The sequence below is a fragment of the Mauremys mutica genome, chromosome 25, assembly GCF_020497125.1.
Source record: "Mauremys mutica isolate MM-2020 ecotype Southern chromosome 25, ASM2049712v1, whole genome shotgun sequence".
In the NCBI taxonomy this organism is placed as follows: domain Eukaryota; kingdom Metazoa; phylum Chordata; order Testudines; family Geoemydidae; genus Mauremys; species Mauremys mutica.
This window is the reverse complement of record NC_059096.1, coordinates 7181106-7205147: the sequence shown is the minus strand read 5'-3', so window position 1 is coordinate 7205147 and position 24042 is coordinate 7181106. Positions and strand designations below refer to the sequence as shown.

Sequence of the window (24042 nt, the reverse complement as noted above, 5' to 3'; positions counted from 1 at the left end):
GCCCGAGCACCCCTGGAGTTGGCACCTGTGGCCTGTCCCCTGCACGGCCGCCTCCTCCCTGTGGGTCCTGCTTTGTGTGGCCGCTGCGTCCCCCACCCGGGGCTGGAGTGGGCAGAGCGAGGGGAGCCGGGGATTTCAGCGGCCTCAGTTATCCCGGGGCGGGTAGGTGAGGAGGAAGCCGGGCCAGGCCGAGGCCCAGGGATGGGGGAGGTGGCCTCAGCCCTGCAGTGGCCTGGCTGCAACCCACTCGCTCGGGCCAACCACGCCTCATGGGCCGGTGACTTGGGGGAGGCTGGTCCCTCGACCTGCCGTACCCCCCACCCACCACGAGAGGGCGGGGTGCACGCAGCAACTGTGAGCGAAAACAGGCACGTTTAAAGCAGCGTGATTCTGCTCTGCCTGGGGGTGGGGGGGTGCAGCCAGGTACCCCCCCCAGTCAGGGCCCTGCTCCCCCATTGTGCTGGGCGCTGCACACCCACAGCCCAAAGGGGCAGTCAGTGCCCATTAAATAAACGTGGCTGTGGGGAAAGCCAGCAGCAGCGATTCCCCGCCCCCCCCCCCGCTTCCCCCCCAACAACATTGCAGCCTTGTGCCAGGGTACAAGAGCCCTGGTAAGAACGGGGGCGGGGGGGCAGGACGCCTGGGTTCTATTCCTGGTGCTGGGCAGGAGTGTGGTCCAGTGGTCAGAGCAAAGGGGGCTGGGGTGTTTGTAGCCATCAGGACTCCTGGGTTCTTTTCGTGACCCCCCTGGCCGTGCACCCTCTTCGGAGCACGCGGGGCCCTGGCTGGCAACTGGGGCCAATATATAACAGAGGGGCGTGTTCAGCGCCTGAGCAGTGAAAAGCTTTGGGCGAACTGAAGCCTTTGGCTTAAAGCAAAGATGGGTGGGGGAGCCGGGCCGCCCGCCTGTGATTGGCAGCAGGGCCGCCTCGAGGAGCCGTAACAGGCCTTCTGGCTGTTAACCCTCTGGCAGCATTTCAGGGGAAGGGGTGTGTGTGATGTTTATTAAACCCACCACGGTCCTCAAATCCTAGGCAGGGGCCGGGGCAGTGTTACTAACGGGGGAGCTGTGGTTCTGCTTTCCTGAAACCCCACGATTGGGCGTTAGTACCGCAGCTCGGCTGCACGAAGCCACACGCCCCAGGCTGGAACAGATCCTTTGACGCCCGCCGCCCGCAGGCCCTTGAAACCCACCGGGCCCGGTGCCAGGCTCGCCCCGCTCAGGAGCACAGGGCCCCACTTATTTTAGGAAACTCTGCCTGGAGATCCCAGCCGGGCCCACGCCCAGCTGTAGCAAGCAGCCGCCTTTGGCCTAGTGGGCCCTGCTCCAGGCCCGCGCCGCAGCTGCTCTTTCCCTTCTTAGGACGGTGACTCAGCCGAGGGGCAGAAGGCGGCTGCGGCCTCACCCAGCTGTAACCTCCATCACTAACAGCGGGGGCGGCAAGGGCTGCGGGGCCCACACCAGACTCAGCTGCTGCGTTCTGCCAGGGGGAGCAGGGGCCACCCCCCGCAGCCGGGGCTTTAAAAGGGATTTTTTGTCTTTTAGTTAAAATAAGGGCACGGGTAGGTGGCAACGCCCTTCCCCCCAGCACGAGCAGTGGCGCAGGAGAGCCCCACATCCGACCCCTCTCTAAGGCAGTCGGGCAGGGCTGCGCTCCACCCGAGCTGTGGCTCTACCGATACAGCAACGTGCCCCCCGCCCCGCCGGGGGGTGCTGAGCCAGGGCAGCAAAGGTGCTTCCGCCTGCTGCAGATGGCAGGGACACTACTGCAGCGAGGCACCTGGAGGGTGGTCTAACGGCACCCGGCCCAGGGCACGCGCTGGCTGGCACAACTAGCCTAGTCGTAAAAACCTCCCGCGCCTCCCTGCTGGGGCTTGGGGTAGGAGGTGGGGGGCGTGGGCCGGGCCCCACAGGAGCGATGGGAAACCCGACACAGCCAATGGAGCTGGGCCCAGGGAGGGGCTGGCCTTTGCTCCCCCCACACCCTGAGGCTACGCTCAGCCCCCCACACCAGGCAGCTGCCCGGAAGGGGCCCTGGGTGAAACCTGACCAGGGAGCCTGTGGCCTCAGGTTTGGAATCAGAAAAGGCAGCAGGCGACCTGGGGCCAGGGCACGGCCGGGGGCCGGACACACTGCTCTGTGGCCCGCAGGGGTGATCGGTGGAGCAGGCAGGTGGGGGGCGGGGGAGAGCCCTTCTCCCCAAGGAAGCTGGGTCCAGGGAGGCCGCTGGGGAGCGGATGCAGAGCAGCTTGAACACGGCCCTGCTCCCGTGCAGCCCACCCTGGGGCCCAGGCGTCACTAGGTTTGCAGACGCAGAGCAGAGCCTGCCAGCCCTCCCCCCCCGCTCACACAGGACATGCTGTCCCAGCTGGGCAGGAGTCCTCTCAAGGGCACAGGGGAGGTGGTTTCCAGGGTTTGAAATGCAGAGTCAGCTCCTCGGAGCTTTACGTCAACACAGCAGCTGGGCACTGGGCGCGGGAACGCGAGCGTGAGGCGCTCTCTGCTGCTCTGGAGCCGGGCCTCGGCTCTGTTCCCTCCCAGCCGGCTGGTTGGGCTCAGCCAGGTGTTGCCAGAAGCAGAGGTGGCGGTGCGGGACCCTGCCCCGGCAGGACAAACAGGGCCATGGAGCGCTCTGCAGAGCCAGACAGCTCCCTGCCAAGGAGCCCACGGCCAGGGACAGGGAAACCTGACCGGCAGGTCAGTGCTCTGCAGAGAGCAGCACACGGCCACAGCCTGCCTCGTGCCACGCTGGGAAGCAGGACTCCTGGGTTCCATGCCCAGCTCTGCCAGCGACGCCCAGTGCCCCCTGGGGAATATCATTCCATGCTTGCTAGGAAAAGGGTCTCTTTGGCCCGGGGATCTCAGAGCTTTATGGGAAGCCGAGTGTCATTGTATTGATGGTAAACTAAAGCAGCGACTTACCTGTGGTCACACAGCAAGTCAGTGGCCGAGCTGAGGCCCTGGTAGTATTACTATGAATCTCGAGGTCCCTCCCCGTCCTAGAATCTATAAATCTACAGCAGCGTTGAGGTCCCATTGGGCTGGGAGCTGCATGGACACAGTAAGCCAGACCCTGCTCTGAAGAGCTTACACTCTAAATAGACACAGAAGGTGGGAGGGGAAACTGAGGCACGGGGCAGCAATATGATTTGCCCAAGTTCAGCCAGCAGGGCAGGGGCAGAGCTGCGAACAGAACCCAGGGCTCCTGCTGCCCAGCTCAGTGCTCCATCCAGTATGAAAGACTTACCTTACCGATGGCTGAAAGGGTTAATTGGCTGTAGAGGTGATTGGATCCAGTTTTAACACTGCACTGACTAAGTGGTTTGGGCCCATGCAGAAGGCAGGGTGCGAAATCCACTGCCAGGGGAGGGGGAGGTTGTTTTCTGCACGCTGGGCCCCCGCAAAGTGCAAAGAGAACACCACCACCGCCAGGCCGGTTTTGGTCAATGTCATCTTTACGGATCAACAATGGGATGAACGCCACGACTTAACCCACCGTGTCTTGGGCGGAAACAGGGTTCCGCCCACAGCATAAAATCCAGCTGTGCAGATCCTCTCCAGAGTACATAAAACCATGCCATGGAAATCAGTCACACGGGGGGCGTGCAGGGCAGCGGGGTGAAGACACAGGGAGCAGCCGGTGCCGAGGGAAACTCCCCAGCAAGGCCAGAGACAGCTAAAGGGCCAGGAAGGTGGGAGAGGGGGGCAGGGAGAACAGGGCTCCCCCAGAGCCCAGGCCTCAGACAACACTGAAGAAGTTACAATCCCTCAGACCCTCACCAGAGCAGCACCTGTCTTGGCCTTGCAGAGCAAACTCATGCAGCTCGCCTCAGACCGCCCCGTCTTCCAGCCAGCGCCGTACAGCGGGTGTGGGGGGAAGGGGACCCCAGTGCTGAGGGGCCCGCACAGCTGCGCTGAGCTGGGAAGAGGCACCGTAATGCCTCGTGTAGAAGCACAGCCGAGAGAGAGAGAGAGAGATGGCTGCTGCAGCCCATCTGGGAATCCAGGGGGACCCCACAGCGATCTCCTCCCCCAGGCAACAAGGGGAGCTGTTCTTGCCCCCGGTGGCTGTTCTAATGCCTGCCCCCCCACCCCAGCAGGGTAGGGCTGAGGGCAGCCCCCTCCCTTTCCCTTTGATGCCCTTCCACTGTCCCAGCTGAGAAAACAGCAACCCTGGCACCTCCCGGCAGCCCTCTGGGCCACACGCCCCTGAGCATGGAGGCCCCCTCGCTCCCAGCGCCACTCACAACACACCTGACTTTCCCCACACCTGGGGGCTGGCACTAGGGACCCACTGGCTGTTCTGGTGCTCAAGCTGGACCCCCCCGCACTCCCCACTGGTGCTCCAGCCCTGACTCCCAACTCCCCCGGCCTAACAGACCAAGTCGGAGCCCATGGCCCTCCTGGCTCTCTCTGCAGGGCCCCCCTCCACCCCACACCTAAACCTACAAGGCTTCCCCACCTGCCCCCTCCTCTCTCCCCACATTTGAAACTCTTCGGCCCGAGGGCTGGTTTCTCCCGTAACCATAAAAAGCGTCTCCCCAGCCTGACTCCTGTCCTCCCCCTCCCAGTGGGGAGCGGAGGCAAAGAACAGATCTGCGGAGAATAAAAGGATTATGGGTAAAACCCCCCAGCGACGGGGAATGCCCGGAGCCTGCCCGGCTCTCTCTAGGGTGAGGATGGGGGGCAGTGGTGGACATGGCTACTGCACGCTACATACTATAAAAAGAAAATCATTCACGCTCCTGGGCAGAGCGTTAGCCAGACTGGTCCAATAGGAAGGGTCCAGCGCTCGAGTTCTCCTGATGCAGTTTTTGTGATGTGGATAGATTCTCCCGCCCCAAGCCCGTTGGTATCTCCGTCTCCAAGCGCCACCAGCCACCCCCGGGGCCTAGGTCACCCGGTAGGTGGAGGTGTTCTTTGGTTCCGTACTGGGCACGCACCAGTCGTCTGCCTCCTGGATGGTCTGGTAGTGGCGCCAGGCCGACTTGTTATACACGGGCAGCCTCTCCACGGACTCTGTCGACAAGGCCTGTGGGACGCAAGGCAGCCAGGTAACTGCACGTCAGTGGACAGGAGACGTGCTCTCTCTGCAGTGAATCCTGCCCCCAAACCCCCACGTCCTCCAAGCATCCTCCCAATGGCACAGCCAGCCAAAAGGAAGAATCCCTAGGAGACGTCTGGTAGAATCTGGACAACAGTTCAAGACCAACCTCTGCTGTTTCCCTCCTGGTCCTTACTCAAGACAGATTTCATGCCACGTGTTAGCCTGTAAAGTGCTTTGGAATCCTTCCGGACACAAGGCATCAGCAATGTTCAGCCCTCTTCTGAAGCCTTCCATCCAAGGAACCCAGGAGTCCTGGTTCCCAGACCCCTGCTCTGACCAGTACGCTCCCTTCTCAATACAGGAGTTTGATAGCAAAGACTCTGCTAATGAAACCCTATGATTCTTCGCTTCCATTTCCTGGCCACGAAGTGTGTGTGCTGGAATTTGCGTGTGTGCAATTTGCATTCAGAGAGGGGCAGACGGGGGAAGCAGTCTCTGCAGGTCAGATCTTCCATTGGTTTCCCCAGGGCTTTTAACTGGAGCTGGCTGAGAAAGGGAATCCCTTTCCCACGGACATTTTCACATTTCTGAAAAAAGTTCATCGTGCATTGGATGAAATGTCAAGTCCATAACATTTTTCACAGGGAAGGATTTAAAGACAGATTCCATTTTGGGACACCTGAAAGGGAATTTTCCCAGCTGACCTCAGAGAAGGCTTCAGTCAATTTCACCTGTGAAACTGACAAGAGCCTTCCAAGCCTTAACTGCCCACTTCAACGCCCTTACACATAATAGCCTAACCCTCAACTGAGGAAGTGGCCTCTACAACATGGGTAACACCTTACGTTTAACAATCTGTCCCAACTTGTATTTAGCTCAGACTCTCTGATCTCCTTCCCCAGGCGAGAAGAGCTCTGTGCGCCTCCAAAGCTCTTACCTTCCATTGACAAAAGCTGGTCCAATAAAAGATACTACCTCCCCCACCTCGTCTCGCTCAAAAATTTTATGCCAATAAAATAAAAGTTTAATAAAGATACAATATTAGCCCGGATGCCGCAAATGCCTAGGCATGTGCTTGACTGTAATCCCACTGAAGTCAATGAGATTAGGCATGTGAGTAAAGTGACGTATTTGCTTAAGCGTTTGCAGGATCAGGGTCTTACATTTTCAATTTTTTTTGGCTTATAGCCGTTTTGTAAAATTCATGTACAATGTCCTAATTGTAGTGGCACCGGAGGAAAACAATAGTGTTTAAAATTTAGTTTGTGATAAAAAAAATTAAAATTCACAGTTGCAATAGCTCACGTTTTCAAATTAGCTTTTACAAAGCCTCCATTCGATTGAAACCTGATTTTAATGTGAATATTGATATTTAAATGATTTAATAATAGTGTGACTTAAAACAGCTACTCACTAAGAGCAAAAAATCCCTGATGCAGACAAGCCCTGAGACTCCTAGCTCTGGAGTACAAGGGAGTCTAAGGAGGAGTCTGTCAGTTACACATCACCTCTCAGCATGACCCAGCATGTAAATGACATCCCGAGAACCCGCTCCCATAGCCATGGGCAGGGCCGACTCAGACCCAAGCTCCTGCTCCGGTGGCTACCGGAGTCACCCTGGCTACGTCGCTGATCTTATTCGGGTATCGATCCTGAATGGAGACACGCTTGAGCTGAGAGACAGGTTGAGCCTTTGGGGGTGGAGTGAAGTGGCTAGGAACAGAGTGAAACTGACCCAGGTAAGCTTCACCAAGGAGGGACAGCATCAATGGGGACAAGGCTGTAAGATCTGGAGACTCCACCCACTGTCAGTGACATGGGGCAGGGATCATTTTCTCCCCTGTTACAAAGGGAGAGGAAAAGCCAGGGGCTGGGGACCGCCAGCAAACCCTTCCACGTTAGCACTTATCTCTGGTCCCCACTGCGGTAGCATCCGCACGCCTCACGATCTTTCATTCACCTTCACAACCCACACACGAGGTCGGGTGGTGCCGCCGGCCCCGCGCTACAGACGGCAATGAACTGAGACGCAGAGAAATTAAGGACTTGGCTACACGGGAAAGTTCTACTGGAATAAGCCACGGTCTGAATTTAAACCAATGTAGTTATACTGGTATAACGCCCCATGGGGACACACTTATTCCAGTGTAAGAGCATCCATACGGGGAATTATACCGGTATAGTTCTACTGGCACAAGCGGTAAGAGTTTCCTGTGTAGACAAGCCCTAAGAGACTTGCTCAAGGTCACGCAAGGAGTTTGCAGGAGAGCGGGAATGTGAATGCAGGCCCCCGACGTCCTAGGCGGGCCCCCTAACCACTGGGACATCCTTCCTTCTAGCTCCTCCCCTGCCACTGACAGGACTGGGAGGCCTCCGGGGAGCGGCTGCCTGACCCAGCGGGTTGGAGAAGGGGGGTGATTTACGCACCTTCAGGTAGATGACTGCGTCTGTCCCAAAACCCTCCATGGAGAAGAGCTGAAGGTCCCCTTGGAAATACTTGGCATAGAGTCTGGAAATGGGCAGGCCGTATCCGAAGCCAGCCTGGCGGGGCGGGGAGAAGACAACAGGAGGTTATGGTTGCAGAGGTCTCTGCGAACTGCCCGACCACCAGACCCGAGTTCCCCCAGCATCACCCCAGCCAGACATCAGGAACACCCTCCTCCCACTCCCAGGTGGCCTGGCTGCCAGACGAAGGCCCTCCGCCATCACCACCACGCCATCCAAGCAGATCAGTGTAGGTGCAGGCTGCTTACTGGAATCCCCTGCACACGGCTCTGGAGGTGGAGGGTGGTTACCTGGGAGGACTTAGGGAATTCCATCCACTCACCCCCCCGCACAAAATCACCTGCAGGGACACCCGGGGGGGCCGGACGTGATCCGATACGTACCAGGGGCGTCCCGCCCGAGCCGAGCTGGGGGGTGGGCGCGGTGGAATACATGTAGCTGAAGAGCCGCTCGATCTTCCGCAGCGGAACCCCGCCACCTCGGTCGCTCATCTGCGCGACGGGACATTGCGTCAGCAGCCCCCGGCGACCCCCCACGTGCCCAGAGCAGCGGCGCGTTAGCCAGCCCCACCCCCACGCCCTCAGGGAGAAATCCCAGCAGCGCCTGATATAGACGCATCAATAGGCCCCGACAGGGCGCTCTGGCCAGCCCTCCTTACTGGAGAAAACGGGCCTGTGCGGCTGGGGGAGCAGGGAAAACAGCCTCAGGGTTCAAGCTGGAGGATCCCAAGCAAGGGCTGGCTACGGGCATCCCAGAAGCCGCAGAGATGAGCTGCGCTGGAGAAGAGAAGCTACCAGCATTTGGGGGGGGGCTAAATACCCCCCACACACACATGCTCCCCGAAGTCTCGGGCCCAGGGGGACAGCGAGTCAGATAGACAGAACTCAGGAGGGTCCTCTTGCCCAGTCCTCTATTATCCACTAGCCCACGTGCCCTCAGGCTACCTGCCGCACTGCAGAGTAATCCCAGGACAAACGTGAGCTCCCTGGGGAATGAGCCGGATGCTGAGGGTCCCTTTCTATCCCTCGGACCCTCAGCCAGGCCACCTACCTTGATAGAAAGATCTTCTTTACCCAGCGCTACCATCACCCTGATGGTTGGGAGTCGGAGGCTGGACTCGTGACTCTCCACGGTGGCTCGCATGGCGTTCTACAAGAGAACAAAGACAAGAAGCGGGTCATCAGGGATTTTGTAATGACAGACTGTCAGCCTCTCTAGCCTGGCCCCCGTCTGCCCTGATGCTTGAGGAAGGTATAAAGATTCCCACAAGGCACCTATTTGTGCAGTATTTGTAAAGGTAGGAAGTTCCTTCCTGACCCCGAGCCGGTCATCTGCAGATGCCCTGAAGCAGAGACCTGGTGGTCCTGGATTTACCATGAGTCGATTCCTTCTTTAAAATGTTTACTAAAGCTAGTTCCCTAGGCAAAAATCCTGCAGAAATGAGTTCCACGGGTTAACACTGCAGTTGAAAACGTGTTTTCCTTTACCCATCTCTTAACTTACTCTCCTCGTACATGTACTCCCCGGCCTCTACCTCACCCACCGCCAGAGGCGGGAGCTCAAAACACCGGTGCCTACTATAGGGAGCCATCGGTGGGTCAGGCAGACAGGATGACAAGTTCTACCATGGTTCTCTCCAGCTTGGTCAGCTCCTTGCAGAGCAAGGAGTGCTACAGGCGAAGGACCATAGAGACAGGAGCCTTACCTTGAAGAGCTCAAAGAGCATGTGGTAGAGGTGAGACGGGACATAGACAATGCGGATCGGCTGCTTGGAATTGTTGGCTACAAGGGAAAGAACACGGCGGCTGTAAGGGAAATGCTCCTGTAAGCTGTTGGCCTGATTCCCCCAGCCCAGGAAGGACTGACGCCCAAGGACGGCTCAGGCCCGTCTGTCAGGGCGCAGTTTCATTCTTCAGATACCGAACTCTCAGAGTAACACATGCAAAGCTACCCGCTGTGCAAAGCAGGCAGCAGCGGCCCAGAGGCCTTTCCTCTGCGTCTCTCCCGCTGCTATACGGCCAACCACGGGGGCCACCTTGCTTCCTGCAGCTCCCATCTTCAACGGTGCCATTTCAGCAGCCTCAACAGGGCGGTCGCTCATCACTCCCAGGCCAGGCTGGGCCCCGCTCCCCGTAAAGGGCCAGCCACCCTGTGACAGCTTCCTTAGAAAGCTCCTCGTCCTCAGCTGCTCCCTACCAACCCCTGCACCCCACAAGCAACTCACCTTCCCACCAGGCTCAAGTGCCACCCCACGAGCATCCCCACCCACCCCTGTCCCCAGGGGCTGCGGGTCCCTCTAGACTCACCGCTGACCTCCTGGATCTCCAGATCGGGCGAGGTCATGTAATACTGGTCGCACAGCAGCTTGGCCATGTTGTAGGCATCTGGAGAACAGGAGGAGGTGGGATCGGCACAGATTCTACCCAAGAGAGCAGAGCTCAGCGCCTGCTTCCCCTTGGGACAGGCTCAGGACTTAGCGAGGGGACGGGAGACAAGGAATTTCAGCATGGACTGCGCTGGTGCAGGATATTTGCTCCCACAACAAGGACAAGCTGGGCCTCAGCCGGGTGAACTTCCCCCAGGCTGCCCTGTGCCCGACAGGGACCCCCTTTTAGGGACAAGGGGAGTCCAGTCACTGTGGCCCACCAGTGCTTGGCGTCTCTGGGGTACCCCCAGGGGCAGTCTGACGTTTGGCACGTGAATGCTTGTCCAGCAGCACCTAGGCTGAGATCCACCAAACTCGTCACACCGAGAGGCTTCCAAACAAACAGCCTTCAGCCCCCACTGGCCTGGCACGGATCAGAACCGGTTCCCCCTGCTGATCTCCCGAGCCAGCCGGTGCGTCCCCCGAGACCCCAGTGCAACCCTTTAGCCTGCTGCGCTCCACCACGCAGGGCCCACCACCCTTTTGCGGGGATGCTGCCTCTCCGCCATTACGGGGCACAGACCTCTCACAACCTCGGACACGTCACAGTGGGGGTCGATGCTGCCAATGTGCTTGGGGTGAGCCGGGTTGGTGCTGCCGTCAAAGAGCAGGCCTGCGCGGAGAGAGAGGGAGGGGAAGGAGAGACAAGGGGGGGGAGGAGAAGGAGGAAAGGCCTCAGCACAGACTGAAACATACGAGTCCAAGGGGGAACCCAGAAGGATCAAGAGCATGTGTGTCAGTTTCCATCTCTCCTAGCCTGTCACTCTGTCCCAGTACTCCCCACCCACCCACAAATTCCACCCCTCGGCCCCAGTCCCCTACTGGAATCTCCCTGCTTATAGCGTCTAGTCCCTGATTCCCTCTAGTCGAGCCCAGAGGTCTTCCGGGGGTACCTCAACTCATCTAGGTATTTGCTTAGTTTTACAACAGGCTACGTAAAAAGCACTAGCGAAGTCAGTACCAACTACAATTTCATTCACACAGTGACCTGTTTATACTGCTCTAGATGTAAGGACACTATTAATATTCCAGTGGATTTATTTTATAATTATAGGGTAAAAAGGAGAAAGTCGGCAATTTGTCAGTAACAGTCTCCAGCGACACTCTTGTGTTTTCAGGTCTGATTTTGTAAGCCAGTAGTTTTTAAGGGAGGTGAAACTTGGGGTACGCAAGACAAATCAGATGCCTGAAAGGGGTCCAGTCGTCTGGGAAGGTTGAGAGACACTGGATGTACATTTTCAATACTCTGCCCATCACCGCAGCATCTGATCCCTGCCTCATTCCACCTCTCCTCTGCAGCCCGCCCCCCCGCTCGATCCCTTCCTCTCTCCTTTCCCCTCCACGGGAGACAGCAGGCTTGGCTTGGTGGTTGCCACTCACTGTGCTGGTTGATCAGCATGCGGATGGAGATGCGGCTCAGGTAGAAGCGGTCCAGGAAGTACTGGATGTTCTGGTTGGACACGGGGTCGTCCCCGTAGGCCTCCTTGTACTCGATCACCCCCTGCGCCATGGTCGGCACCACGTCGTTGTGCCGGTTACGGATGGTGATCAGGGCATCCGTGAACCTGGGAAGAGCAGGAAGGGAAAGCAGGGGGGTTAGCCCATGTGAGATGGGAGCAGCTCATCATAGAGCGAGGCGAGGATAGAGCCAGCTTCCCAGAACCTGGAACCAGAGGGCTACAGCAAGGAGGCAGGGGACAGCAAGACCCCCAGTCCATTCCAAGAAGGCACAGCAATCCAGTCCAGGTTCCCCTACGGCTGAAGGAGCTATCCCCCATTCTAACCCTAATGCGGGCTTTCAACAGCACGCAGCTGCCTGGGAAATCCCGGAGCAGATTCCACCGCACAGCTGACATGGATCTCCAGGACGCATGTACATTAGAGATGGCTGAAGTGCCAGAGCCGGAATTTCAGCTCTGGATTGGGGGCGTGTGGAGGTCCCGGAGGGAGCTGGGATCTGTGATAACGTTTCAGTGACACTCAAGACCAACCCCAGCCCAAGTGGAGGTCCCTGCCAGGAGCTGGGAGCCGGGGCTGGGGAAGCAGGAAAGCATGACTGTCTGGTTCAGTGCGACCATACAAAAGGAACCCTTGCTAAGGTATCGGTTCATTGCTAGATGCAGATGGTAAAAATCACAAATAGCAACACAGAAAAGGCAAAAATGGTTAATAGGGATTCCTGCTGTGTACCTGGAATGAAGCAGGAGGATGTACCCATCGCACTGGAATAGAAAAATGTACCATTTGGAAAAAGGAAGAATGTGAGGGCCCATATAACTTACATCCAAGGGCCTTAAAGGAACCAGCTGAATCACTAGCGTTAATTTTTAACCGATCTGGGAAAACAAGAGAAATTCCAAATTGGAGGCCTGCCACTGCAGTGCCAATATTTAAAAAGGGGCAAAGGGAAGACCCAGCGAACTATAGATCCATTAGGCTGGTGTGACTCCCAGGCAAATAACAGAGTCTCCGATTAACTGTTCTAGCAAAGAATTAGAGACAAACAATACAACCAAAGCCAGGCAGCAGGGCTTAATGGAAGCTAGGTCTTATCAAACAAACCTGTTATCTATTTTTTGACAAGATTACAGGGCTGGCTGATGAAGGTGACTGTGCATTAGATTACTCCAAGGCCCTCAATTTAGTACCAGATGACATTCTGATTTTAAAACCCCTGTATTTTAGGGAATTAACAAAGCGCTCATTAGATGGATTAACAACCGGCTCAATGACAGTGTTGCTGTTACTGGGGAGATATCACTGAGTGGGGCGGTTTCTCACAGGGTCCCCCAGGGGCTGGTTCTTGGTCTGCTGCTATTTGATATCTTCTAGCTGATCGCTAAAAGTCGTATAAAATTTTTGCTGGTTAGGTTTGCACGATGACACAAAACCGTGCGGGGTAACGGATAATGAGGAGGGCAGGTAGTCACCTGGTCAAATGGTCACAAATTAATCCACTCAAATGGACGTTTACTCCTCTGGGCTGAAAGAAAGCAGATTACACCTAAAGGAGGGGAGACTAGGTCTTGGGAAGCAAGAACTCACAGGAGGACTTCAGGGTCATGCTGTTGCTAAGGGGCCTAATGTGATGCTGGGATGTGTACAAAGAGGGAATTCAAGCAGAAACAGACAAGTGCACAGCATTGGTAAGACGGCTACTAGAATACTGTGTCCATTTCTGGTCTCCCTGCTTAAAGGAGGATGTGGATGGACGGGAGAGAATTCAAAGGAAGGCCACACAAGTAAGACTGGTAGCGAGAGGCTTAAGGAGCTCCACTTAGGGTATGTTTACCAAATCGGCGGGTAGCGATCGATCTATCGGGGATCTATTTATCACGTGGAGGGTAGACGTGATAAATCGATCCCCGATTGCTCTCCCGTCAACGGCTGAACTCCAGCTCGGCGAGAGGCGGAAGCAAAGTCGACGAGGGAGCAGCGGCCGTCGATCCCGCGCCGCGAGGACGCGAAGTGAGTGATTCTAAGTCGATCTAAGATACGTCGACTTCAACTACGCTATTCTCGTAGCTGAAGTTGCGTGTCTTAGCTCGATTCCCCTCCCCCGTGTAGACCAGGCCTCACTCAGTTTGTGGAAGAGCAGGTGAAGAGGAGACTTGGATCATGGTGTATAGACACCTGCGCACGGGAAAGGTATTGGCTAGGTGGGGATGGGGCGTTGGTCTTGCTGACACAGGGATAACAAGATAGGGATAGTTCAGTGGTTTGAGCATTAGCCTGCTAAACCCAGGGTTGTGAGTTCAATCCTTGAGGAGGCCACTTAGGGATCTGGGGCAAAAAATTGGTCCTGCTAGTGAAGGCAGGGGGCTGGACTTGATGACCTTTCAAGGTCCCTTCCAGTTCTAGGAGATTGGTGTATCTCCAATTATTACCTTTTAATGGCTAGAACCAATTCAGCCTTGAAATATGCTGCAGTTTGCTAGCCAGGAGGGTAATTCAACATGGGAGCAGCTCACCAGAGTGGTGGACTCCCAGTTGCTGGGAGTCGCCAAGCGGAGATCAGATGTCTGAAAGATACGCTTCAATCCAGGGTCTGGGGAAAAGCCTTTGGCTTGTGGACACAGGAGGTCAGACGAGATGACTGAAGGGTCCCTCCAGGGCTTAGTCTATAAACCCAGTCAGCCCACACCCAACTTACTGTCCCAGGGTGCCTTGGTTCTCGGGGTCTTTGTCCAGGAACTCCATGATGTCCAGCAGGCTCTGAACATACCTGTGGGAGAGCGGGGAGGAAAAGCGATGCAGGCTCCATTTATATTCCACAGCCACAGGTTGGGAGCACAGATCAATGCAGAGTGGCCCCGATCCCCATCCCTCAACTGGCAGGCACCCCGGAGAAACTGTGTGTGACAGCAATGCCCCACTACCCACCTCCATGGGGGAAGAGGATCCACAGAGTCTAGGCACAGCACTTTACAAACAGGAATTGCTTCATCCAGTGCTGAAATGCAGCCAGCTCTGGAGCGGGACACAGCAGCAGCGCGCACACACCCCCAGAAGAGTTTAGGGCTGGAAGTGGAGAACGCTCGGGGATCTCTAACAGGCAGGATCGCTGCTTGACACCCCCAGCAATGCAGCAGCCAGTGCTATAGTGCTGAATTACAGGGAAGGCTGCCTCCTACAGAGCCATCACCACAGCTTCCAGCAGCACTTGGGCTTCCTGCAAAAGTCTCCCATCCAAACACCAACCCAGACCAACCCTGCTTAGCTTCACCTGCCAGGATCTTAACCTGCAGCCATCACAGCTTGGGCTAACTGAATGAAGGGCATTCCCCGCCCGCTACTGCAGATTCCCAAGGGTCCATCTCTGGGAGCCCAGCCTAGGCAGAGCTGCTTGCTCACCCACCGCCTACCACTCCCTAGAGCACGGTCACCCAGCCCTCCTCCCACAGAGGGACGAGAGACGGCCTAGCCTAGAGCCTTGCATGATAGGAAGTACAACCGGTGAAGGAGGAGCACAGAGCAGCAGCAGCCGGGGGCCAGTGACTTCCCGGGCCTGCACCTTGCCAGAGGCTTTGGGACATGCAGCGCACCTTGCCCTCGGCGGCCTCAGCTTATCAGGAACGTCTGCCAGTCGAGCCCCGAGCAAGCAGCCAGTCAGCACAGTAGCAGCCCGTCCTCTCCCCTGGGTCACAGCTTCCCTCTGGACACAAAGCTCCTTCCAGAGAGCACCATGACAGCTGCAAACTCCTAAGCAGGCTGGTTGTAAGCGTGGGGGTGGAATGGTTTCCCAGGGCTGTGTTATATCTGTTTGGGGATTTAGGTTACAGGGAAGCAGCTGCTAAGGCACCGTTCCTGTAAGATCAGGAAGTTTTGCTCACGGGATCCCAAGGGTGCAGGAGGATGAGTGCAGGAGTGGTTCACCACTAGAGGTGACGGGGCAGATCCCGCCACCAGTCCCCAGGGGACGAGGGGTGGAAGGAGAGTGCTCGTTTGGGCCCCATGACCAGAGCTACCATGCAGCGCAGCATGGTGCGGGTCTTACGCCAGAGAACAAGGAGTGGAGTAGCAGCAGGGCCCTGGCTGGTCTGGAACGGAAGGGATGTGGGAAGGTCAGGGTACTGGAGCAGTCTGGATATCACTGGAGCACTCAAGCATGTTGGCAGAACTGGGTGTGGGGAGGTTAGGGCTGGACTAGCTGGGGGGTGGTGCAAGGAAGGACTGAGGTGCATGGACATACGTGGGGAGCCCAGGGCTGGAATAGCAGGTGGGCTGCAAGGGCATTGGCGTTCGGAGGCTCGGGGGGGGGCAGGAGAAGCTGCTCGACAGCAAACCCCACTGAGCGCTCTAAGGGGCGCTGCGATGGGGGCTCCCGGTCAAGCCACCTCAGCAGACGTGAAATCCCACAGAGCTCCATGCTGGAGAGGGGTGCAACCAGGGGACCTCCCTGGCCCCTCTGAGGAGGGGCCGCTTAAACAGACATGGGGTGGGGGAGGCAGGAACAGAGGGGAGGGCTGAAGACGCACCAACCCACAGGTGACAATCACGGGTGGCAGCTTAACCAGCCACCCCTTACTTCACAGCCCCTCGAACCGCTGGGGTGCTCAGACCTTGCAGATTAATAATAAAGGGGTCAAAGAGCAGCACAGGGTTAAAAGCCACCTCCCCCACCCCCACCCCCTCCCCACCATTAGAGCAGGCAGCAAAAGCAAAAGGCAGCCCCTTGGGATCACTGATGCAGGAATACACCTTCCAGGAGGGCAAATTCCAGGGAGCAGCCGAGCTGCAGGCAAGGGCCAGGTTACTATTAACTCAGGCCAGGTTACTATTAACTCAGCCTCCCCGGGGAGTGGGATTCAGCTGGTCTGGGCAGCCTCTGGCCCTGCCGGATGCGGCAGAAACCAAGAACATGGAGGGAGAAAGAGGAAATCGCTGGCTGCACAAACAAGCTATCACGTGATCCCCGAAGCCCCAATGTAGGACAAAGTTCAGGCTGCTGCTGTCTGGTAGTCAGGGGCCAGGTACTGGGGGGGATCTTAAAGGGACATTTCCCATTTCTTCTCCCTCCTGTTGGCCTAGAGAGACGCAAACCTATAAGAACCTGACCAGAGCAGCTGGTGCCTTTGAAATGACAACAAACCGGTACAAGGGGGAAGAAGAAATCCAACCATGGGCTGCAGCCCGGCAGGCTTTCAAGGGTTAAATACAGCAGCTGCCCCAAAACCTGCAGTACCCAGCGTGACCTGGCGGGGGCGCCACAACGGCTGGAGTAACAGGGAACACGCACTTCCCCCTGTTCCTAGAAAGCCAAGGGCGGTTTGGAAATCTCCCTGCTCCTCCGCTAAACCCAAACGGGTTAAGCCCAGGGCCGGGCGAAGCGTTAAGTGAAAAACCCCAACTGTTACGTATTGGGCTGATCCTGCTTAGAGGTTCCATTGTCCTGGAGCGATTTAACGAGCTGGTCCACGTCTAGTCTAGGGAGATACGTTTCTCAGCATGATCTGCCAGCGAGCTGTTCTTTAGAGAGGTTAAGCCCTGTCTACATTAGAGGTCAAAATGCAGTGGCTAACGAGTGTACACACACTAGGCTTGGTCTACACTAGAAAATTGAGTCAGCTTAACTACATCCCTCAGGGTTGTGAAAAAGCCCCACCCCTGGCCGGCGTAGTTAAGCCGACCTAAGGCCCAGTGTAGACAGCGCTAGGGCGATGGGACACGGAGCACCTACGCAGAGGGGAGACCCTCCCGTTGGCGCAGGTAGTCCCTACACCGAAGCGCGACAGTGGCAAGCTGTGCCACGGTAGCATCTCAAGTGCAGACAAGCCCCTAGTCTAGATGTGATCTCTTGGGTATGATCTGTCTCAGCCCCTAGCCCTCCCCAGTTACCACTGCAATTTGACTCCCCCTCATGCCACTTCACACCCACACACTCAGTATGTCCATTCCAGAGCCCCTCGCCTGGCAGGGCCTTTGAGCTGCCATCCTCATTCTCCTCCTGCATCTGTTACATGTAAACCCAGACCAGGTGAGCTTGCTGAGAAGGAGACTTGGTGGGTGCGGTGGGATATTGACAGGCTGGCAGTGCCTCCCTACACACACAGGCTAGCAGTGCCATGCTCCCGCCCAGGCTAGCCGTGCCGTGCCCCCCACATACACACACATTAGCAATGCTGCCCACCCCCAGCCCCTTGCCTGGCAGTTCATCCTACTCACCAGCTTTGCACCAGCTGCACCGAGGGCGTGCTGATGACCCGGTCTGGCAGCAGGTTGATCTCCTTCATGATGTTGGCCAGCCGGACGGGCAGCTCCTGGCGGAGGAAGGCGAAGGAGGTTTTCTCGCAGGCATTGCTGGACCCTAGAGATAGAAGCCCCACCATTAGAAGAGCAGGATCTCAGTGACTCCCAGCCGGATGAGGAGGAAGTAGGCACCTATCACCCACCTGTCCTGCCCCCGATATCAGCTCAGGAGAGTACATCAGACCACCCGTTGGAGTCCCAGGGATCAGGCGCTCACCCAGAGCATTTACCTGGTTCCTCCGGCCCCTTCCCCCACCACAGCCCCCTGCATCAGAAGATCTCATGCTGATCCATAAACATTACACCTCAGATCCCCACTGAGTACAGCTTTAGCTAATCTAACCACTAGGCCACATTCCCTTGCAATTGGCTGAACTCCATCAGGGTCTTGAGCACAGCTCTCAGGATGGGGAGGGGGAAGAAAGCTGTCCCCATCACTTCACCCCCGATCACACACCAGCCCTGCTCAGCTGCCGCTTACCCCCTCCATGCTGCTCCCTCCACCAGTCACCTCATCCAGCTGCCAAGCTCCAGCGGGGGACCCTGGCTGGGAGACTCACAAGGCAGGCCAGGTCGCACGCTAACCCCAGGCTGCAGCCCATTACTGCCCAACTTGGGAAATGGGAAGAATACCCTCATCGCTTTGAAGGCCTGCACCCACAAGGCCAGGCAGGTGGGGTCATCTAGTGGTTTGAGCAAAGGACAAGAGTCTCTGCCTGCCTCTGCCACTGATTCACAGAGTGACCTCAGGCATGTCACCTAACCTCTCTGTGCCTCGGATCCCTCCATCCGTACACATCACTCCAATCACAGGGCCTCCAAAGAGTCCTGTACGGTTATTTTTCATCACTGCCTCCCCAGGTTGGGAGTGGGTAATCTGCACGCTGGCTGCCTTCCCCGGGTCCAGGAGCCATTTCTCAGGCTCCCTCTCTGGAATCAAAGCCTGCAATAGAGAATTCAGCACAGGGGTCCCCAGGGACCACAGAAATTGCAGCGCTGAGTCCTCGTAGCCCCAGGGACCAGAGCCTGGCACACATGGTAGGCGCAGCATTCAGCGCGCACACAGTCCCGAAGCATCACTGCCTGGTCCTGAGCTCTGACGTGTCCCTAAGCACAGCACAGCACGGCTGCGGGCTGCCTAAGGAGAGGTCTGCCCTGCCACCGAGGGACAGACAGATGCTAGGAGCCTTAATGACCGGGGAACTCCCAACACTGGCCAGCAGAAAGGAAACGAACAGCCTCATTGGCAGCAGCTCCAAGTTCTGCAAGGAATCCAACCAGCAAACACACCCAAAAGCACCCCGGTGACAGGGACACGGGCCAAGGTGCTCAAGGAGGTTCTGGAGAAGGGAAAAGAAATAGGAGGTGATGATCAGAGTAAGCTCACAGCACAGCAGGGCTATAAAGGAGCCGCAGGGAGAAGAGAAGATGTGGGAGGCTGGTAAACAAGGGAACAGTTCTGGAGAGAGCAGTAGCGTGTGTTTAACTCACACGCACACATAATGTAGATGTAACCTGAGCTACTGCACGTTCATACATCCCCGGCAGTTTCTATCTAAACAACGGCACAGATTGTTCGGAAGGCAACGGGCTATTGCCAGGCAAGTGGCTAGCGGAAGGGAGAGAAAAGCACACGCGCGGGTGTTTGCACACGCACCCACACAGCGGCATGCATGTCAGCAGGGTGCCGTGCTGCGCAAGCCAGCCAGGTATGGCAGGGGCTTTATCTAGCGTTTTGAAAGCACCGTTTGTTTCCATTTGTTCTGGAAAGAGAAGCCACACGAAATGGACACGGAGGACGGCTAGCTGGTTCTAGGACGCGGCAGAGGACACCGGATCCGCTATGAGCAGGCACCCTCCCCTTTTCAGCACATGTGTAAGGACAGCCAGAAGAGAAGGGGGTGCTGTGGTGCATCTCAAATAGTTTACGGCAATAAACCTCTTCGCCTTTTCCTTATCTCCTTCAGACCACAGGTCTCCATGTACATCAGTGAATCCATCTTCCCAGCCTCCCCAGGGACGTGGCTCGGTCTCGCTACCCCCGTGCGACTGAGGGGGAAACTGAGGCACAGAGCCAGGAAGGGAGTCAGCAGCAGGGCCAGGAACAGAACCCAGGAGCCCCCTGCTCTAGCTAGTGGGCTGGGAAGCAGCAGGGAGGGGCTGCGGCTGCCTGCAGTGGTCTGGAGAGGGAAGGGCTATATCCCGAACCCCAAAGAAAGACTGCACCCTGTTGTTTTCAAAGAGGATTTTCCGGGGGGGGGGGAAGGATCCTTGGAGGGTTTGGTTGTATCAGAGTCAGACTCCCCAGAGCGGGAAGGGAGGGCAGAATACGTGGTGGGGGGGTGGACAGAGGGACGGGGTGTATTCCAGCCTCTCATCCTCTCCCCCGCTGTCCCTTAGAGGAGCAGAGTACAAATCTTGCAGTAATCCAGGGACAAAGTAGCCATCTTCTCCTCCCCCATAGCTCCTGCTACGGCCTGGGAGGGGGGTCCAGTGCTCTCTACTCTCCCTGCACTGATTTAACGCACCACCCTACCCACGGGTCTCCCCCTACGTCCTCCACTCCCCAGAGAACAGGAGCTGCTGCTCCCCGCCCCCACATATCCCACTCTCAGCCCTATAGTCCTTCTAGCCCTTTCCTAGCCCCCCCCCGACTTGGTAATGACTCCCCCACATTGCGTCGCCACTGGGGCCAGAACCAGTGCTCTCCAGCACCAGAAGCCCAAGCCCCGACCCACTGAGCCAGAGGGGCGAATCGGCCCCCCAGCCACAAGAGGGAACCACTTAGCCACTGTGTTAAGCCCACGCCACCCCGCCTGAGCCCCTCAGGAATTCAGATCCCTTGTCAGGCCACTATTACGGACCTCACCTTCCCCCCCCAACCCCATCACCGCCCCCCACAGCACCACTGCCCCATAGCCAGATTGCCCCTAAGCCCTGGGAGCAGGGGATCGCTCCAAAATCCCTGCACTGCTCTAGAAAGCTGCTCCCCACTCCCACCCCAATGACCTCCCTTCCGTCCCCGGGGGGCATCAACCCAGGGACTATTCCACTGCTACCCCCCTGCCCCAGCGGGTTGTTAGTGAACATGGACAGCAGGGAGCCCCTGATCCCCCCAGCCCCGTGCCCCCAAGGGGAGGGGAAAGGCCACACTGCCAACAGAGCAGGGAGAAGGCAGCCCTGCCTCCAACCTGCCCCATGGATCCTCTCCCCTGCCTCCCCAGGGGTTTTTCACCAGGGAGGGAGCGGGGGGGGGCATTTATTCCAGTCCAGGAATTGCTCCTTGGGAGTGGGGAAATGGGAAGAGTTCGTCATCCTCCTGCCCCCCCCCCCCAGCCCCTGTTCTCAGGTGGGTAGGTACCCGGGCAATATGTGTGGGGGGGGGCGGGGGGAACTACCACAGTCCAGGAACTGCTTCACAGGGGTGGAGGGAGAGCCTGCCCCTCCCAAGCCCCCGGGGTACTTACCTGGGGGGTACGCGGCAGGGACCCGGATGGGCGGTGGAGGGGGATGCACCCCAGCAGGGGGCAGAGGCGTGACGGACCCCGGGGAGTGTATACACGGGGGAGGGGATGGATATAACCAGAGGGTATTTACCCAGCCTGGGGAGGAGGCTATTTACTCGGAGATGGAGGCTGTACGTACCCGACGGTATTTACCGCCACAGAAAAGGCAAAGGGTGGGGGAGGGACCCAAGACATTTGTTGGGGGCAGGAGCCGGGTGGGGGGGGAGGACCAGGGGGTATTTGCCCGGGTGCGGGAGTGGCAGCAGGGGAGGGGCCCGGGGGTATTTTCCCAGGTGGGGGAGGGGCCCGGCGGGGTATTTGCCCCGGCGGGGGAGGGGGAGAGGGCGGGGGGGGTATTTTCCCGGGGAGGGGGAGGGGCCCCGGGGGGTATTTTCCCAGGCGGGGGGAGGGGGAGGGACCCCGGGGGGTATTTTCCCAGGCGGGGGGAGGGGGAGAGACCCCGGGGGGGTATTTTCCCAGGCGGGGGGAGGGGAGGGGCCCCGGGGGGTATTTTCCCAGGCGGGGGGAGGGACCCCGGGGGGGTATTTGCCCCGGCGGGGGGAGGGGCCCGGGGCAGGTACCGAAGTCCAGGAACTGCTTCATGGAGAGCGGCGAGGGCGAGAACTTGCTGAAGTGCTCGATGTAGGACGGGGCCCCGGCGGCCCGCGCCGCCTTCTCCAGCAGGGCCCGCAGCAGCCGCATCGCGCCCGGGGCCGCCCCGCGCGGCCGGGACCCTCCGTGCCACTGACAGCGGCCTGCGGCGGGGCCGGCCAATCCCGCGCCGGCCCCGCCCCCCGCCGCCCGCAGCCAATCGCGGTTCAAAAACATCCCCCGCGGCCCAATGGGGAGCGCTCAGACCCACGTGAACCCTGGGACACGCCCATTAACCCTTCCCTGCCCAGGGCCCGCCTGTGCACCCGCTCGCTATCCCCTTAACCCCTTTCTGAGCAGGGCCCTGCAGCCCGACCTGGGCACCCCCATTCCCTTAACCCCTTCCTGACCAGGGCCCTACAGCCCACCAGCCCCTCCCATTCCCTTAACCCCTTCCTGACCAGGGCCCTACAGCCCACCCTAGACCCCCCCATTCCCTTAACCCCTTCCTGACCAGGGCCCTACAGCCCACCCTAGACAACCCCATTTCCTTAACCTCTTCCTGACCAGGGCCCCCTAGCCCCCCAGCCCCTCCCATTCCCTTAACCCCTTCCTGACCAGGGCCCTGCAGCCCACCCTAGGCAACCCCATTCCCTTAACCTGACCAGGCCCTGCTGCCCACCCTAGGCACCCCCATTACCTTAACCCCTTCCTGACCAGGGCCCTACAGCCCACCCTAGACCCCCTCCATTCCCTTAACCTGACCAGGCCCTGCTGCCCATCCCAACCCCATTTAACTCCCTTCCCTGCTCAGTGCCCTGCCACCCCCTTCCCCAGTCCCGCTCAAAGCAATGATGCCCTTGTGCAAGGGCCTGGTGGGCCCCGGACCACCCTGGCCAATTCTGAAAGCTGAAGTCAGCCTGGATCAGGTGCGGAGCCAGGCTGGTAGCACGATCAGGGGAGACTGCAGAGTGGAGTTCACTGCAGGAGGTTACAGGAACTCGGCTTGTTCAGCCCAGCAGAGGCTGAGCGGGGAGATGCGCGCTCGCTGTACGCACATGAGGTGGCCCCAGTGAAGCTAAAGAACAATGTTGGCTCAAGAACAAATGGGGATAAACTCACCATGAGTAAATTGATGCTGCAGATGAAAAGGTTTCTAACCCCCAGAGGAGGGCGGCTCCGAAGCAGTCTCCCAACAGCGGGGAGGGGGGGAAGGGAAGGGTAACAACATAACTCTTTTAAACGTGAGCCGGACAGATTTATCAACCCCTACGTAGCAGGGACTGCACTCGGTGACCCACACGTTCTCCCTCCAACCCAGCAGGTATTTAGACACCTAACTCCCACTGAAATCAATTAGACACCTAGATATCTTTGAGGATCTGGACCGCACTCAGAGCCCAAGCTCAGGAACCGCTCCCCCTCAATACATCAGAAGCAAGAAGCCTTCCAAACAATCGGGGGAGCGGGGATTGGATGATCAAGGTGCTAAAGGAGCACCCAAGGGCGACAAGGCTATTGAGGAGAAGCTAAATGCATTCTTTGCATCCGTCTTCACTGCACAGGATGTGAGGGAAATTCCAGGACCTGAGCTATTTCTTTTAGGTGACGAATCTGAGGAACTGTCCCAGATTGAGGTGGCAGTAGAGGACGTTTTAGAATAAATTGATAAACTAAACAGCCATAAGTCACCAGGGTCAGATGGTATTCACCCAAGCGTTCTGAAGGAATAAAATCGTGAATGGCATGGAGAACGTGTTATATACTCCTGCACATAATGCAAGAACCAGAGGTCACCCAAGGAAATGAACAGGCAGCAGGTTTTAAACAAACAAAAGGAAGAATTTCTTCACGCAACACCGTTAACCTGTGGAACTCATTGCCAGGTGCTGTTGGGAAGGCCAAAACTATAACTGGATTCAAAAAAGAACTAGATACGTTCCTGGAGGACAGGTCCCTCAATGGCTACTAGCCAAGATGGTCAGGGATGCAACGCCATGCTCTGGGTGTCTCTAGCCTCTATTTGCCAGAAGCTGGGAGTGGATGACAGGGGATGGATTGCTGGATGGTTGTCTGTTCTGTTCGTTCCCTCTGAAGCATGTGGTACCGGCCACTGTTGGCAGACAGGATTCAGGGCTAGAGGGACCCTGGGTCTGACCCACCGTGGCTGTTCCTATGTCCTCTTGGCCAGCCAGTCTACCTCACCCCCACAACATCA

At 57.7% G+C, this 24042-nt stretch overlaps 1 protein-coding gene across 1 annotated transcript; it reads right to left on the bottom strand.

Annotated features, from left to right (window-relative positions):
- Positions 1 to 3438: 3438 nt before the first annotated feature.
- PDK2 (pyruvate dehydrogenase kinase 2) lies at positions 3439 to 21969 on the bottom strand. The gene is made up of 11 exons (XM_044999491.1): positions 21815 to 21969; positions 17644 to 17785; positions 14132 to 14203; positions 11359 to 11543; positions 10502 to 10591; positions 9860 to 9937; positions 9259 to 9335; positions 8604 to 8702; positions 7937 to 8044; positions 7476 to 7589; positions 3439 to 5033 (listed from the first exon to the last, which is right to left on the bottom strand). Exons 1-11 carry the CDS (start codon positions 21933 to 21935, stop codon positions 4893 to 4895), a joined length of 1227 nt encoding a protein of 408 aa, XP_044855426.1. The 5' UTR covers positions 21936 to 21969; the 3' UTR covers positions 3439 to 4892.
- Positions 21970 to 24042: the final 2073 nt, after the last annotated feature.

Excerpts from the sequence above, each read along its gene's own strand:
- PDK2 (XM_044999491.1), bottom strand. The coding sequence starts at position 21,935 with ATGCGGCTGCTGCGGGCCCTGCTGGAGAAGGCGGCGCGGGCCGCCGGG. Across the intron at positions 11,544-14,131 it reads AACCAAGGCACCCTGGGACA|GTTCACGGATGCCCTGATCA; the intron begins GTAAGTTGGGTG and ends TGCTCTTCCCAG. Across the intron at positions 9,336-9,859 it reads GGAGATCCAGGAGGTCAGCG|CCAACAATTCCAAGCAGCCG; the intron begins GTGAGTCTAGAG and ends TTTCCCTTGTAG.